General features: G+C 44.1%; 1 protein-coding gene across 1 annotated transcript in view; it reads left to right on the top strand.

Annotated features, from left to right (window-relative positions):
• Nucleotides 1–17500, top strand: part of LOC135107619 (insulin receptor-like) — a 62109-nt gene that overhangs the window by 43067 nt on the left and 1542 nt on the right. Inside the window, 12 exon segments of the mRNA XM_064017673.1 lie at nt 1926–2114; nt 3267–3403; nt 3997–4158; nt 6406–6577; nt 7781–8000; nt 11474–11615; nt 12188–12359; nt 12925–13061; nt 14664–14828; nt 15497–15570; nt 16157–16263; nt 16477–17500. The exon segment at nt 16477–17500 is cut by the window's right edge and continues 1542 nt beyond it. Coding sequence (XP_063873743.1) covers nt 1926–2114; nt 3267–3403; nt 3997–4158; nt 6406–6577; nt 7781–8000; nt 11474–11615; nt 12188–12359; nt 12925–13061; nt 14664–14828; nt 15497–15570; nt 16157–16263; nt 16477–17500 — 2701 coding nt within the window.

Below are 17500 nucleotides of genomic sequence, written 5' to 3'. Positions count from 1 at the left end.
TTGTACGTGCCATCTGTTCCTCTTTATATATATACCAGGCAGGAATAAAAAAGAAGGTAAAGGAAACGAAGGAAAAACAGCAAAAACTAACTGGTCCTAACGAGGCTGCTAAACTTTCTGATCTAAAGTCAAATACATTCAAGAACATTTTCAATCAGCAGAGACGAACAGGGAATATTAGGGAAGGCCTTTGTCCGGCATGAGTCTTGGACCTAGTGAGTATGAATAACCAAGGCGACTAAGTGCCCACTGTGACATTTATTCAATTAACGAGTTTAACCTCATCATGACAGCACATATTGATAGTTACGCGTACATAATTTCTGTGCTCTGCCCTTTGCGAGTCAGGTTGTTAGTGTCAAGTCCTCAAGATGTTTTACGAGAAAGTGAGAAAATTTAAAGTTAGGAATGGCAAGTGAACATAGGCACAGTAAGTATGTTCTATATAGGGAGCTCCATATATAAGTCTGATGGGTTCCTGCAGCTTCCCTTATATTCTTACACCCTTATGCTGTCTCTCAAACCTCACACGTCCCCAAAGACTCCATTAGTGCTCCAGGTCCTTTTAAGATATTATTCCCCCACCTCAAACTCTCTTCCCCTCCATAATCCCCAAAAAATAACCCCATTACGCCAGGCCCCTTCAATATACCGCCACCCCTGCTAAAACTTTCGTCCCCCTCCACAATCTTAAAAGAAACCCACGTGCAACAGGCTCCCTTGAAGCTAACGCCCCTCCAGGAGTTCTCGTCCCCTTCTGCTTCCCTAAAAATACCCCCATTACGCCAGGACCCTTCAAATTATTCCCTTTCCATCTAAAACTCTCGTCCTGCCCCCATCAATGAGCTAAGTTCCCCCCACTTTTAATAGTTTATCTTGCCTTCCCAAATCCTTCTCTCCAAATACGCGTTTTCCCTTCAAGCTACAAAGTGGTTTAGGAATATTTTTGTGTCCCCTCTCCATGGACGCCCTGGGAGTTTTCTGTAGAGTTTAATATTCCGCTGACGGTCGGAGTTAAAGTTTGTTCCAGTTTTTTTCTTTTTTTTTTTTTTATATATATATTTTCTTTTTCTGCGGACTTGACATGAATAGGAATTTTTTTTTGTGTGTGTTTTTTTCTCTTTCTTTTTCAGCCACGTCCCTTTTGTCTTTCTCTCATAGTCGTCATTTTCCTCGCATTTTCCCTGTTCTCCATTCATTCTTCTTTCTCTTGTTTTACTCGTAACATTTTCCTCTCCCGCCTCCTCCTCTCCTTTTCATCAGAATTCTCTCTCTCTATCCATTATTTCCTTGAATGACATCCTCCACCTTTCCTTACTTCGTTCTTTCATTTACTCTCACATACTGTTCTTTTCTCTTTTTTTTTTTTTACATTTCTTCCAAATTTCTCTCCCCTCCTTAATGTGATTCTTTCCATCGTTCCTTCCCTCACCTCCTTCACACCTATCCTTGCCCTCCTCTCTTCCTTTCCCATTTTCACATACTCCCTCCCACTCTCCGTCCTTCCTTCTTTCTTTATTCCCCTTCATCCTCCTTAAAACACCTTTCTTACCTCCTTACTTTCATTTATTCCTCTCCTTCAAACCTTCCTTCCTATCTTCCCTTCCTACATACCTCTCCTTAAAACACTTTCTTCAATCTCTCCCTTCCTTGCCGTTCTCTTAAATCCCTTTCCTTATTCCTTCACACCCTCCTTCTTATCTTCCCTTCCTAAAATTCCTCTTCTTAAAACTTTCTTTCGTCCATTCCCTTCTTTTCCGCCCTCTTAACTCCCCTCCCTTATTCCTTCACACCCTCCTTCTTAACTTCTCTTCTTGCATTCCTCTCTTTGAAACACTTTACTTAATTCCTTCCTCTCCTTTCCACCCTCTTGACTCCCCTTCCTCTCTTCCCTCACACCCTTCTCTTCCTCTCCTCTCCTGCAGGTTCAGTCCTCCGCCTTCAGATACGCCAGACCCGTAACCTTCACCTCACCATCCACCGCCTGCTGCACTTCTCCCTCTACTCCGTCAGTATCGTGGCGTGTCAGGCACCCAAGCCACTCCTGCCAGACACGTGGATGAAGCTGTGTTCCCTCCATCCAGCCCAGACTGCAGCCTACACCAAGCCAAGCGGTATGAAAGGGTTAGGTTGTAGTTTCTGTAGTGGTTCAATGGGAGTTTAGGAGATTCTATTACTGTTTTCTTTTTAGGGATATTTGGGTTTGTTCTGATGATGATATTTAGGCGTTTTAGGGAAGGAATTTCTGGTAAATTTTTCATCTCGTCCGACGAAAGATAGTTGGCTTGGAAGTTCATCTCATGTTTTCCTTAACATAATTCGTCCCGTGTCTTTTGTGCATCTTCTTTTTCCTTTTCTTTTCCTTGATATGATTTGGCTTGTCTGTATGTCGCATCTGGCTGGTGCTAAAATGTGTGTGTGTGTGTGTGTGTGTGTGTGTGTGTGTGTGTGTGTGTGTGTGTGTGTGTGTGTGTGTGAATATTTTTCTTTTCACACTGATGTATACACAGTCATGATTCTCTCTCTCTCTCTCTCTCTCTCTCTCTCTCTCTCTCTCTCTCTCTCTCTCTCTCTCTCTCTCTCTCTCTCAACGCTTCCAACTCATTTCCGTTCTTTCCTTCGGCGTATTTCCCGCCTCACTTCTTTCCTCTTTACCTCTCCCACTCCCCTCACTCTCTTTTCCTTCCCTTCAACCATCCATCCATTCCTCCCTCCCTCCCTCCATCCCTCCAATTCCTCTGCAGCCACATACGCAGTCACACTATATACATGAACTACCACGCGTGTCTAATGTCTTCTTACACCCTTCCTTATATTTTTAACCCCTTCACTGCTCATCAATCTCTCCCATAATCATCTACAACTTTTGAAAGACTTGCTTATCGTGTTGCAGTCTCTTAACCCTATGACTGCTAATGACAATGGGACACTTATTACTGTTTTATGAGCAATTAGAAGTCATTTCACTGAGCACATGTACGAGTACAATAAAGACTGAAACTAATAGGTAATGTCCCTTTACTGTCTATAGTGTTGTTTTTTTCCATGTTATACTTGCACTAGAATAGTAGTAGTTAAATTTAAGGGGACAGCAGTCAAAGCATTAAATACGTACTTCTATATCTTAGTAAAGACGAAATAAACCCCTTTCTCTTTACGTCCTTTTATTAATTTCAATGATGTCAGTGTTAACAAAAAGGCGACCACAGCAGGAAAAGTTAATATTCTCTCTCTCCCTCACTGCCTCCCTGTCCCGCCCACCACAGTCGAGGGGGACCAGGTGCGAGCGGGGTCCCTCAAGGTGATGCTACTCAACGGCACCCTGGGCTCCGTCTCTCTCTCCTGGGAGGCGCCGAGGAGTCCCAACGGAGGGGTGTTGGCTTACGTCATCAGGCTGCAAGGGGTGAGAGAGAGAGAGAGAGAGAGAGAGAGAGAGAGAGAGAGAGAGAGAGAGAGAGAGAGAGAGAGAGAGAGAGAGAGAGAGAGAGAGAGAGAGTCTTATTTTTACGATTTTGTGAACTTGGTAAACTTATATACAGATTTCATGTTTCAGTTAATTGAGTTCTGGTGTTGTTGTTGCGCCTTCTACACAATTCTGCTTGAGAGAGAGAGAGAGAGAGAGAGAGAGAGAGAGAGAGAGAGAGAGAGAGAGAGAGAGAGAGAGAGAGAGAATTATGAGCTGGGGAATATTTCGACACGCTGGCAGGGATTAGCAGGTCGCGTCATACAAAGGGTAAAGGCGCACCATTCATTAAGCACAGGATTACCAGACTCAAGTGAGGTCTATCAAATGACTCGCACATTTTGCTCCTCAACTTACTGTACCTACCCTCATATCTTTACCCTCTCTCTCTCTCTCTCTCTCTCTCTCTCTCTCTCTCTCTCTCTCTCTCTCTCTCTCTCTCTCTCTCTCTCTCTCTCTCTCTCAAAAACCTACACTCTACACTGGTTTGTCTTCCCTCACCTCACCCTTCCTTTCCTGCGTCCCTCCGTCAGCCCCTACGGGAGGAGCGGTGCATCACCCACAGGCAGTTCGAGGCGCAGGACGGGCGGCTGGAGCTGGATGACTTGAGCCCCGGGAACTACAGTGTCTCCATCAGGGTCAGGTCCAAGGCTAAGTTTGGCCCTTACAGTGAGCCCGTGTTCTTCATCATCCCGGTAATTTGAATCTCTGTGGATCTTTTCTTATTATTTCAGTGGTTATTGTTCTATTATGATCGGTAACTGTGTGCCTGCCTCTCTCTCTCTCTCTTCTCTCCCATGGCTCTCGTTATCTTTTGGTGTTATTTCCATGATTACTGCTCTTATGAATTTGCTAACTGCATGCTGTTCTCTTTCTTCTCTCTCGTAGTTGGCTAAATCTTGCTCATTTCTTAATTTCATTCCGTTCATTTAACTAATGCAAGACTTAATCGGTATCCTCACTTTCTCCTGCCAAGGCATAGCTGCGCAACACTATTTTTTTTTTCGCAGTTTAAGGTCAAAAGTCTTCTACGTCATCAACTCCCTTCCTTTAAGTAAATGTGTTAATTCTTTCACTCACTGGCGCAATGTTGCATCTCTCGCTATCCTCTACCGTTGTTGCCATAGTTACTTCTCTCCTGACCTTCCTGACTGAATGCATCCTTCACCTCTCCCGTGGCCTCACTGCACATGACTTCCTGCTCATTTTCACCTTTCTTCTGTTCGCCTCACTTGTCCAAGAGTAAGCCAGTATCTTTACTCTCTTTAACCTTGCACTAATAAACTCTTGTATTCTGTGTTTCCTATCTACGTCTCGAACTGCTACAGGAGAGACACATCAGGACACCTTTGGAGTTAAATTGGTCAGCTTTTGGAAAATTTAAATTTTCTTCAGTTCTTTTGGGGTAGTAGTAGTAGTAGTAGTAGTAGTAGTAGTAGTAGTAGTAGTAGTAGTAGTAGTAGTAGTAATAGTAGTAGTAGTAGTAGCAATTAAGTGAGTCTCCCAACGCTCTTTTTTCTGTCCTTAGTATGGAAAATAAAATGAAAGAGACGGTGTTCTCTCTCTCTCTCTCTCTCTCTCTCTCTCTCTCTCTCTCTCTCTCTCTCTCTCTCTCTCTCTCTCTCTCTCTCTCTCTCTCTCTCTCCCCCGTCAAGGGTCCACAATAGTTTGATTGTCGTTTTGCTGAAAAGTTATGAAACAATTACTTTATTTTACTGCGTAACTCTATTCCTTTATTGAATCCTTTTTGTATTGCAGTCTATTTATTACATCCTGGTTTTTTTGTTTTTGTTTTTTTGTATCATCTTTCACAGTGATACTCTCTCTCTCTCTCTCTCTCTCTCTCTCTCTCTCTCTCTCTCTCTCTCTCTCTCTCTCTCTCTCTCTCTCTCTCTCTCTCTCTCTCTCTCTCTCTCTCTCTCTCTCAGTTACTCTAAGTATCATCTGTATCTCGCTATTCTTTCTTCCATTCTCATCACTCGCCCACCGTTCTCCTTGTCTCCCTCTTATTCACCATGTTCTCTCTTCTTCCCTCATTCTATCCCTTCCCTAATATCTAAATTACTGTCCTTCGAGTCTGTATATCATTGCTCTTCCCTTTCTCTCCTCGTCTTCCGTCAATCTATTTCTGCTCTTCTATATAATCTATCTCTCCAATCTATATTTTTTCCCCCTTCTGTCATTCTATTTTCATCCTTCCAGATTTCTAGTTTACCATCACTTCGTATCTCTAATCTTTCCTTTTCCTCGTCTTCTATCGTTCTTTACCTCTCCAGATTTATTCTAGGTTACCGTTATCCTCATCTACCTATTCTTCTCCACCTTCCTTCCCTCTTTTTTTTATTATTCCTTACTCTTCCCCTCGTCTTTCGTATATCTCCCAATATCCCTCTTTTCTTCCCCTTATTTTTTTCACAATCTGTCATGATTTTTCTATCCTTCAAGGTTTTTCTGCGTTACAGTTCTCTTATTCCATCTTCCATAATTTTTATCTTAGTGTTCCCTTTTCGTTCATAAATTTATGCTCTTATTCCCTCTTCCTCCATTAATTCATACTCTTATTCCCTCTTCGTTCATCAGTTCATACTTTTACTTCCTCTTCGTCTATTAATCTTTCCATTAATCTGTACTCTTAATCTTCTCTCATCAATTTATACTCTTATTCCATCTTCGTTCATCAATCTATACTCTTATTCCCATTTTCAACCAATTTTTCCAATAATTTACAGTCTTATTCCCTCATCCATTAATTTATAGCCTCCTCGTCTTCACTTATCGCTCTGCATGGCTCTTTAACCTTCCTATACTTTCCTTCTCTTTTTTGTAATAGCGCTGAAGCCAAACATTCCTCTCTTTTTCTTTAGTATAAGCTTTCCCAGTCTTCATTTATCTCTCTTCATAGCTCTCTAACCTTCCTATATTTCTCCTCTTTCTTATACTAGGGTCACGCCCCCAAGCCAAGCCCTCCTGCCCTTCGCTTGGTACTCTCTGCCGTACTGGGTGTGGTGGGCATGGTCGCTGCGGGCCTCGGGTGCTGGGGCTGGAGGAGATACCACACTCGTTACACTATCCCTGACATCATGGAGGAGGTGGACGAGAACCCCTGCTATCGAGGTGAGAAGCTTAGGTTCGGTTAGGGTTGGGTTGGTTTGCGTTGGGTTAGGCTAAGCTAGGATTGGGTTACGATTGGTTGGGTTTGGGTTGATTGGGTTACGTTAGGTTAAGGTTAGGTTAGGTTAAGATTGGGTTGGGTTGCGTTGGGGTTTGGGTTAGATTGAACTGGATATAGAGTGAGTTAGGTTCCCTTTTATTTGTCAGAGTTACGGTCGTTCATGAAATGATTTTGCGCAGTTGAAGAAGTGTTGTTTAAAATCTTAAGGTTCTGCAATCTTTTATTTTCTCTTCTACTTCCTTCTCTCTCTCTCTCTCTCTCTCTCTCTCTCTCTCTCTCTCTCTCTCTCTCTCTCTCTCTCTCTCTCTCTCTCTCTCTCTCTCTCTCTCTCTCTCTACATATCCCCATTTTTTTAAGTTTCTCATCATTTCTATTACAATTTGCAACTCACATATTTTCAAAACACCTTGTCTCTTCCGTCTCCTCAACTTCCTCATTATTACATATCCTTCATTTCCCTTTCTCATCCTTCTTTACTTCCCTTCTCCTGCGCCTTTATCTACGTACACTTTGTTTTGACCTCTTTCCCTATTATTTATTTATATTTTACTTTTCGTTTATTTTCTTCTACTTCATCTCCCTTGCAAGTATTCTCATTCTATTTTTGTTATTTTTTTTTCTCTTCAATATATTTTGCATCCCATCATCATCATTATCAACATCAACAACAACAACAATAAAATCGCGTGTTTCTTTTGTCTTTCTCTTTCTCATCATTTTCTCTATATCTCCTCACTTTTTTCTCTCTTTTCTACTTCCTTCTCTTTCCTTTTCCTTTTGTCTATCACCCTCTTCCCTTTTCTTCTGTCTGTCTCCTTGTCATCCTTCTCTCCCCCTCCCTTCCTTCCTCCCTTCTTCCCTTCCCTTTTCTCTTTTCTATCTCATCACCACTTTCTCCTGTCTATTTCCTTCTCACTTTCTTTTGTCAACGTCCTTTTCTTCCTCTGGCTTCCTCCTCCCTTTTTCCTTTGTCCATATATTTCTCCTCCCTTTCCTCTTGCCTATTTCCTCTCCTCTTTCCCCTTCCACCCTTCCTATCTCTCTCTCTCTCTCTCTCTCTCTCTCTCTCTCTCTCTCTCTCTCTCTCTCTCTCTCTCTCTCTCTCTCTCTCTCTCTCTCTCTCTCTCTCTCTCTCTCTCTACCAGGGGGATTTGCTCCTGCCGAGATGTTCCGGCAGGAGTTTATCTTCTGGCGAGACGACCTGAAGGTGCTGCAGGACCGTCCGCTGGGCAAGGGGTTCTTCGGGATGGTGTTTGAGGGAGAACTGACTCACGGGGGCAAGACGCGAGTGGCGGTGAAGACCCACACGGAGAGGGCCAGCAAGGACGATATACTGCAGTTCCTTAAGGAGGCGGCTGTCATGCAGTGCGTTTTGACTTTGTGTGTTTAAGATGATGTGTTTGTATTGACGTGGTTGGAGTTTGCTAGGCGCTGAGGTATCTATGTACTCGTAAATTGGTGTTATCCTGTCTCTGTTTATGTGAGTTTATAGAGTTTTTATTTATGTGTGTGTGTGTGTGTGTGTGTGCTTTCTTTGTTCGATTGAATGGTGCTAATTTTGTTGATTGTTTATATATGAAGTTGGATACTCTATAGTTTTGGAGCGTGAGGATTGGTGAGAGGAATTACAGCTGGTGGGATGAACGAGTGACTGAATGACTGACTGAATTGGATGAGCAGATACTGAGTGAGGGAAAGGATGACAGCCGGACTGCTTGGCTTAATGAGTAAATGAATAAGCGAATAAAAAAATATATATAAAAAATTGATGAGAGGATAAAAAAAAAAAACTGACGAAAATAAATGAATGAATGATTAAGACAAAGATATAAAAGTGTGAGAGAAAAAAATAAAGCTTGAGAAAGTCTGATAATAAAAAGATTAATGTGCAAATTGATTAGTGGCGCATGACACACACACACACACACACACACACAAACACACACACACACATCAATCAGGATATTAATTGTGTTGATTTAAAATGTTGACTCGCTTTTGTGTTTCGTTAACAACTCATCTTACCACACACACACACACACACACACACACACACACAGGTAAACAGGACAATCATGCAAGCTAACAAACAGATTCATATCGAGTAAGACAGGCGAGAAACAACACAATGCATTATGCAACAAACAATCGTCCTCATCCCCCCCCCTCTCTCTCTCTCTCTCTCTCTCTCTCTCTCTCTCTCTCTCTCTCTCTCTCTCTCTCTCTCTCTCTCTCTCTCTCTCTCTCTCTCTTGGAAAACCTTTTGTCACTCAGAACAATTCCTGTTTATACGTATCACTTCAAAAGATTTTCCTCACCAGCTGTCACACACACACACACACACACACACACACACACACACACACACACACACACACACACACACACACACACACACACACACACACACACACGTCTTGCTGGATCCTTTTCCGTCTCGGTCGCTGCTCAAAGCCCAAACAACACGAGTCTTTTGAAGGGACATTTGCAGCATAATAAGCTTGGAAATCTGGTGCACACACAGTCTTTACTTAGTTTGTACGACCACCTGCTGTTGTATGAAGTCGTGGAGGAAATTTGTATCCGTGTGTGTGTGTGTAAGTGTGTGTGTTATTTCTCCACGTCCTGCGCCTCTTACTTTCCGTCCTTCTTCTTTAGTTCCTCATTTGATTTTTCTCTTTTTTTTTTTTTTCTCTTTCATTCTGAGTGCCCCTATTACATTATGTCTTTCTTCTTCCTTTTTTTCTCTTTTTATCTTTCTTCTTCATTGCCTTCCTCCGTATTTGTTTCTCGTGGCACTATCCTCCTCTTCTTTCTCCTTATTTTATTCCCCTTTCTCCTTTTCTTCTTCTTTCCTGATCGTTGTTGTTGTTGTTGTTGTTGTTGTTGTTGTTGTTGTTGTTGTTGTTGTTGTTGTTGTTGTTGTTGTTGTTGTTGATGTTGATGTTGTTGTTGATGTTGTTGTTTTTCTTCTGTTTTCTTCTTCTTCTTTTTCTTCTTCTTCTCCTTCTTCTTCTTCTTCCTCTTCTTCTCCTTCTTCTTTTTCTTCTCCTCCTCCTCCACCCCTCCTCCTCCTCCTCCTCCTCCTCCTCCTTCCTCCCTTAATGTTCTCGTCATTATTCTTGCACTTAAATCTTCGCCTCTTCATTTCATCACAGTTTCCAGACACTAACAGTTTCTCAGTTAACTGCTCCTTACTCCTCACATTATGCTTTCTGTCTTTTTCCTTCTCCTCTTCCTCTTCCTTCTCCTCCTCTTTATCTCCCTCTTTTCTTTATGTCGGTTCCTCCTCGTTTTTCTCCTCTTCGTTTTCTTTCCTCTTTTTCCACCTCCTTTTTTTTCCTTTCTTTCACTGTTTGGTTTCTTCTCGTTTCTTTTCGCCTCCTCTTTCGTGTTTTTGTTTTCTTTTTTTTTATTTCTTGTCTCTTTCCCCGTCATCATAATCATCGTCTCTTTTTTTTATCTTTTGTCTTTTTTTTTTTTTTTACTTTTCTCCATAATCTTTCCTTAATGTCTCTCTCTTTTTTTTTTTTGTTCCTCGTTTGTTTATGTTTTCTTCCTGTTTCCTTTCTTTTCTCCACAGTTTCCCTCATTCCCCCTCTTTTTTTCCTGTTCCTTGTATGTTTATCTTTTCCTCTCTTTACTTTTTATCCACATTCTTTCGTTCATTACTGCTCTTTTTCCCACACACTCTCTCTATCTCTCTCTCTCTCTCTCTCCCTCTTTTTCTATTCCACGTATTTTCATCATTCTCCTTCTTATTTTTCAACCTCCTTTGTTTTCATAGCTCTGGGGTATTTCTCATATCACTTTTCCTCTTCTTCGAAAAACACACTTATCCACACACACACACACACACACACACACACACACACACAATACCCCCCATACTCACCTCCTCATCCTTCTGTCTCCACACCTTCCATCTAGCCACCTAAACATCCTGCTCTCCCCATAAGAAGAAAAAAAAAGAATGAAAAAGTCTGCAAAAAGTCCGGTTGGAATAAATTGGGTAGATCTTGTACTAATCATGAATGTGTTTTATCCTTCTCCCCCTGGCTAACCTTCCTCTTCCCACCTGTCTTCCCTATCCATCCTCTAACCTTCTCTTGAAACTACCTACCGTGTTTGCGCTGACCACACGACTGCTAAGCCTATTCCACTCATTCACCACTCTCCTTGTCAAACAGCTCTTACCTATTTTTTTTTTTTTCTTACTCTTTCTATTGCTCCCGTCTCAGTTTCCTTGTTCTCTTCTTCATCTTCACCACTTTTTCCCTCTCTTCCTATCTCTTCTTCCTTTTCTTGTTCTCTACTCCTTTATCTCCCTCACTTTCTTAATCAGTCTTTTCTCTCTATCTCTGTCTCACTTTCCTTATTCTCTTCTGCATATCCATCACTTTCTTCCCTCTCTTCTTGTTTCTCCTTCCTTCTCATGTTCTCTTCTTCATCTGCATCATAAGACCTCAATCTCAATTAAACCTTTGCCTTTCTCTTTCTCTCTGTCCTTATTGTTCTTGTTCTCTCCTCCTCTATCTCCAGTCAATCATTGTTTTCCCTTTCTACTTTGTCTCATTTTCCTTCCTACTCGTGTTCTTTCTTCCATTTCCATCATAAAACCCTCTCAATTAGTCTTTTCCCTCTCTTCCTCTATCTCATTTCCTTCCCTGTTCTTGTTCTTTCCTCCTTCATCACCACAAGTTCTCAATCAATCGGCCTTTCCTCTTACACTTCCCTTCCTGTTCTTGTTCTTTCCTCCTTCATCACAAACCAGCCCTACTCAGTCAATCAGTCTTGTCTCTCACTCTCTTCACCAAACCCACACCCTCCCGCCGCAGGAACATCTCATGCCATCACGTGGTGCGTCTGCTGGGGGTGGTGGGCGACTATTCACCGGTCTACGTGGTGATGGAGCTCATGGAACAAGGTGACCTCAAGAGCTTCCTTCAGCGCAACCCTCGCCACCACGTCTCGGAGGAGGTAAAGAATGCGGGTGGGTTTGGTGGTGGTGGTGGTGGTGGTGATGGTGGTGGTGGTGGTGAGGCGGATTTAGTAGTAGTAGTAGTAGTAGTAGTAGTAGTAGTAGTAGTAGTAGTAGTAGTAGTAGTAGTAGTAGTAGTAAAAGAAGGAAAACTAGAAGAAAAACGAGAAGAAAAAGAAGAGGAGGAGGAGGAGGAGGAGGAGGAGGAGGAGTAAAAGGAGGAGAAGAATGAACACGTAATTACTTTTTTCCTTTTCTAATCACGTAGACCAACCTTAACAAAAGATAAATACTTACGCTCTTAACGCCGTGTTGTATGTGTGTGTGTGTGTGTGTGTGTGTGTGTGTGTGTGTGTGTGTGTGTGTGTGTGTGTGTGTGTGTGTGTGTGTGTGTGTGTGTGTGTGTGTGTGTGACCTTTCCCTTCACCTTCACCTTTCCCTTCTCTTGACACCATCGTCATATTTCACATCACCAACAACCTGCCATTCAAACTCTTATCTCTTCCCGCCCCACCACGTCCAACCCTTTAACAATTCTACTACTCCCTTCCCCCTATCGCCACTCCTGCAGAAGCTAGTGGAGATGGCAGTGCAGGCGGCTGACGGGATGGCGTACCTAGCAGAGGGGAGGCTGGTGCACCGGGACCTCGCCGCCAGAAACTGTTTGCTGGACCACAACCTTGTGCTTAAGATCGGCGACTTCGGGTTGTCTCGAAGCCTCAAATCAGACTACTATAGGAAAGGTGTGTGTGTGTGTGTGTGTGTGTGTGTGTGTGTGTGTGTGTGTGTGTGTGTGTGTGTGTGTGTGTGTGGTACCGACATGAAAATAGTTTAAATTAGATTGATAAATTTTACGAGTGCCTAGAAAAACACGTAAAAAAAGAAAAAAAAAAAAGAGGAGGAAAGAATGTTTTTGATGAGGGTAATTAGAAGGAGGAGGAGGAGGAGGAGGAAGAGGAAGAGGACGAGAAGGAAGATGACGACAACAAGAAGGACGAGGACGAGAACGAGGAAGCAAAACATGACCAAACATCCTTAACACACGCCTTTCCTTCACCAGCGGAACAACAAGACACAGGTCAATTCATCAGCAATAAACTCTTCAGCTATACATTACAATCTCACACCAGCACTTGCACTAAAATCTCTCTCTCTCTCTCTCTCTCTCTCTCTCTCTCTCTCTCTCTCTCTCTCTCTCTCTCTCTCTCTCTCTCTCTCTCTCTCTCTCTAATTTAATTCAATAATCAACTCCTGAGTCTATTTATTCCTTCATCTGCCTCCCTGGTGGTGCTTTTGACGGTGCTGCAGAGGGCCAGGGAGTGCTGCCCGTTAAGTGGATGGCCCCCGAGAGTCTCCAACGCAGCGTTTATAGCACTCACAGCGACATGTGGAGCTACGGAGTGCTGCTGTGGGAGATGGCGACGAGGGGACTCACGCCCTACAAGGTAAATGTTGGTGGTAAATGTTGGTGGTAGCAGTGGTGGTTAGGCGAGGCGAGGCGAGGCGAGGCAAGGCGAGGCGAGATGAGGTGAGAGAGAGAGAGAGAGAGACGTATAAGACGCAAAAGATAAAAAATATTAACGGATACGTGGAAAAGACAAAAAAAAAAGAAGAAAAGAAAAGAAAGAAAACAATCTTAGATAAATGTATGATGTGTGAGACTCTTGAAGCATATTACGTATAATAATATGAATTATGAGCACTGAGGGAGACAGGAACGGAGAAGTAAGGATCAGTTCTCTGTTACGTGTCATGGAGTCTAGTCAAGGTCACACAAATGAGAGGAAAAAAATATAAAAATTACTCGCGCCACTTGCCGTTCACAGAGTTAAGAAATAATAAAATGAAAAATAGTCGGCCAATTTAGTTCATGCTGTGGAACTTAAAAAAAACGTCGTCACAGGAGAGAAAAAAAAATACAGACAGACTTCCAGAGTTAACCAGTAAAGCGGATGAACGAGTGACGATACTGCTTAACTCTTGCATCAGTGAGGTGAACAGGACAGAATACGGGTGAAAATTAATAGTCTTGTGGAGCGAGGCTGCTTAGAAACATGCAGGCAATGGATACGTACGTAGCTTAACCCTTCCACTATTTGCCACATCCTTCCTAAGACACAAATCACTCTAAGACTTCTCTTTGTTTAACAGTCACGTCTAAAAATTCATCCTTTTAATCCCCTCTCTTTCTTGTGGATGTATGTAAAGTTTTTTTTTTTTTTCGTAACGCTATTAGGAATGTGCGTTGTTGCAACATCACAGTGACTAAGTTAATTAACCCTCATTACCATTTGTTTCCTTTCATAAGTAGAAAGCAGCAGGCATGAGGCAAGGAAAATCTTTAATCCGCTCGACGGTTATTGGATTAAAAACACACTAATTTGCGTCCTCCTCCTCTAATATATTCCTTCCCGCCTTCATTCTCCAGCCATTCCCCACAACTGCTCCTCTCAGCGTGGCATGGATGGGTTTGCAGGTCATCCACCGCGTTGTAAAATTCGTATAAGGACGTTGTGTTGTTCTTTCTTCTTTACGGACAGACGTACTAAGATTATTTGGATTAGGTCTGTCGTGGTGCAGGGTTCCCTCCAATATCGCTCTCTGGGACACGACCTTCAGGCTTACTTTGTTGTTGTTGATGTTGTTGTTGTTGTTGTTGTTGTTGTTGTTGTTGTTGTTGATCTTCTTAATTTTCTTTTTTTTTTCTTCTCTTCCTCTTCCTCCTCCTCCTCTCCTCTTCTTCTTCTTTCTCCCGCTGCTTGTCCTTCTCCTATTGTTGTTGTTGTTGTAGTTGTTGTAGTTGTTGTAGTTGTTGTAGTTGTTGTTGTTGTTGTTGTTGTTGCTGTTTTCTTCTACTTCTTTTCCCAGATATATCCCAGGTATATCCTATCTCCACACTAAAACGCGCGCACACACACACACACACACACACACACACACACACACACACACACACACACACACACACACACACACACACACACACACACACACACACACACACAGAGCTTCAATATCTAACCCTTCCACGATCTTCCACCACTCAGAACTGCACCAACGAGGAGGTGATCCGGCTGGTAGTGGAGAAGTACGCAACCCTTGACAGGCCGAGGGACAGCCCGCAGCCCTTCCAGAGACTCATGCGGCAGTGCTGGCGTTACGACCCTCGAGAGCGCCCCACCTTCCTTGCGGTGACCAAGTTTCTCCTGAGGGTAAGAGAACGTGTAACTTCTGACGGAGAGAGGAGGGTGTTTCTCTCTCTCTTTCTCTCTCTCTCTCTCTCTCTCTCTCTCTCTCTCTCTCTCTCTCTCTCTCTCTCTCTCTCTCTCTCTCTCTCTCTCTCTCTCTCTCTCTGTAACGTCACTTTTGATTAGATAAATATACAGTAATGTATCTTATTTTACTCCACCTCCTCCTCCTCCTCCTCCTCCTCCTCCTCCTCCTCCTCTCCTTCCTTCCTCCTCCTCTCCCTCCTCCTCCTCCTCCACGATCTATTCTTCCTCCTCCTCTATTTTCTAGTACCGCTTTCTCATTAACTACTTTTCTTTCTATTCCTTTTTTATTCTCTTTTCTTCTTCTTCTTCTTACTCTCCTTCTTATTCTCCTCCTCCTCTTCCTCATTATTACCATCCTCCTCATCCTTCGCATTAAGCTTCGTTAGCATCGCTCACTTCACATCAAACAGCTGCACAGTACAACACCTTGCGAAACACCACAATAGAGACTGAAACTTTTCTTTGTGTTCCCTTATGTTCTCTCTCTCTCTCTCTCTCTCTCTCTCTCTCTCTCTCTCTCTCTCTCTCTCTCTCTCTCTCTCTCTCTCTGCACACACACACCCACACACATACAAATTCTCTCTCTCTCTCTCTCTTTCTTGCAGCATACGTCGTCTGAGTTCCAGGAGAGGTTCGAAAAAGTGTCCTTCTATCACAGCCGCTCCAGTGACTATGCCAAGTAAGTCCTCGTCGCGTGTGGTGGGGGCGGAAACAGGTGTGCGAGCGTGTGTGTGAGACCATAAACCTATTTGCTGCTAGAGAAATTTATCATCATAACCACTTACGACTTTTGATGTACTTTTTTTTTTTTGCTACAGTCTGTCTCATCAATAGTTCTGTAGTGCAGGAAAGACACAAAAATGATTAACCTATTGATCCATTATCTCATTCACCGCTGGACCTTTTTTTTTTTTATCATAAACAGTTATGTACAACTTTTAAGGCGTATTGTTTGTGCTACTATCAGCTGATCTTTGTTATGGTAAGATGCGTGAGTGTAGGGTGGTGATTGTGGACATAATTTCACTTCTATTCAAGTATCCGGCAATATTCAAGTATCCGGCATGTCGGCGGTCCCGTTGATGCCGGATAAGAGGGATTTTACTGTACACACAATTAACTCGCCAGTAATTTTTTCTTCTCTCTCTCTCTCTCTCTCTCTCTCTCTCTCTCTCTCTCTCTCTCTCTCTCTCTCTCTCTCTCTCTCTCTCTCTCTCTCTCTCTCTCTCTTTCGCTGGTGTGGCCGCTGCCTGTCGGGGCGGCAGGTACCGGCAGGCCAGCAAGGGCAGCTTCATGAGTGGTGGGGGGCGGGGCAGCGATGATGATGCCTCGGACGATATCGCCCTTGTGTCGTCGTCTGAGAGTGACGAAGGTGAGTGACGCTGGTGGTTGTCGCGTTGTTGTTGTTGCTGTTGTTAGTAGTGGTGGTGGTGATGGTGGTGGTGGTGGTGGTAGTAGCGGCAACGGAAGAGCTGTTATCAGCATCAGTGTAACATAATAATGTTGTTCGTCTCAGTGTTCACATTTAGTGATAGCATAAAATACTCATGTTCTACACACGTTCTCCCTCTCCCTCTCTGGCCAGAAATCTCGGAAGACGGCGTCCTGCGCTTCAGGACTCCTCACGGCAGTCCTAGGACTACCAGGAGATCTCCTAGAGGTGCGAAAGGCGAGATGTCCACCACATTGCTGGGCATGGGTGGCAAGAGTCTGTGCAGGATAGCTGGCGGCGTGACGGGACCTTCAGACTGGAGCCGCTCCGCCGCGCCTTCCGTCCTGCACTTCTACACCAACGTGAGCCCCGACGCGCGGCCTGGCAAGGCAGTGTGTGGGGCGGACCACAGCTCGGCTGTGGTGCACAGTGCCGGTGAAGACGAGCGGGACCTTCGATACGCTCAGCTGGCACTCAGCACGCCCAGCACACCAGCCAGTGGGAGTCGCACGCCCCTCCGCACTCCCGGGTCTACGCCACACACACCCTTCCTACACCCCAATACAGCCGCGTTCCCCTTGCCGTCTTCCCCAGGTGTATCTGGCTGTTCTCCGTCGTTCCTGCAGCCGCATAAAGGAGAAAGCTCTGTCTCGTCGAAGAGTCCCTCCCAGGTCAGCCTTGCCACTTCGCCGTCCGCCGCCAAACCCTCAGCGCCATTCTACTCAAACTTAGCCAAGTCTTTGTCCACGCTCATCGCTAGGACTTCTGCTCACCCTCATGAGGCGCCACACAGGCTCCTCAGGAGGCTCACCACGGTGCCTCACGGCCTCCGCAGTACCACTAACACACTGAAGGACTCCCCCAAGTGGCCTTCTTTCATGGAAGGTCGGAGTAGAACTCTTCCTTCGTCCACGTCTACATGTAGTGTTCCAACCAACCTCTCTATTGCTGCCCAAACGGCGGAACTCACCCACAGCGGATATAGCAGCTCAGAGGTTACGACGCGTGCTCCCTCCATGACGTCCGCAGCTCTTAACGAAGAAACAGTGTCCTCATCCATCCCCAGCATACTCCACGACTCGCTGCACTCTTCCTCCAGCAACTCTGAGCACGGAGACGCGGTGCTCACTCTCTCCTCGAGGCCACAACGATCTAAATCAAAGTTTTTCCGGTGTGA

This window comes from Scylla paramamosain, chromosome 15, assembly GCF_035594125.1.
Source record: "Scylla paramamosain isolate STU-SP2022 chromosome 15, ASM3559412v1, whole genome shotgun sequence".
Taxonomy (NCBI): Eukaryota; Metazoa; Arthropoda; class Malacostraca; order Decapoda; family Portunidae; genus Scylla; species Scylla paramamosain.
The sequence above is the reverse complement of the archived record's forward strand: the minus strand, read 5'-3'. Positions and strand labels throughout refer to the sequence as shown.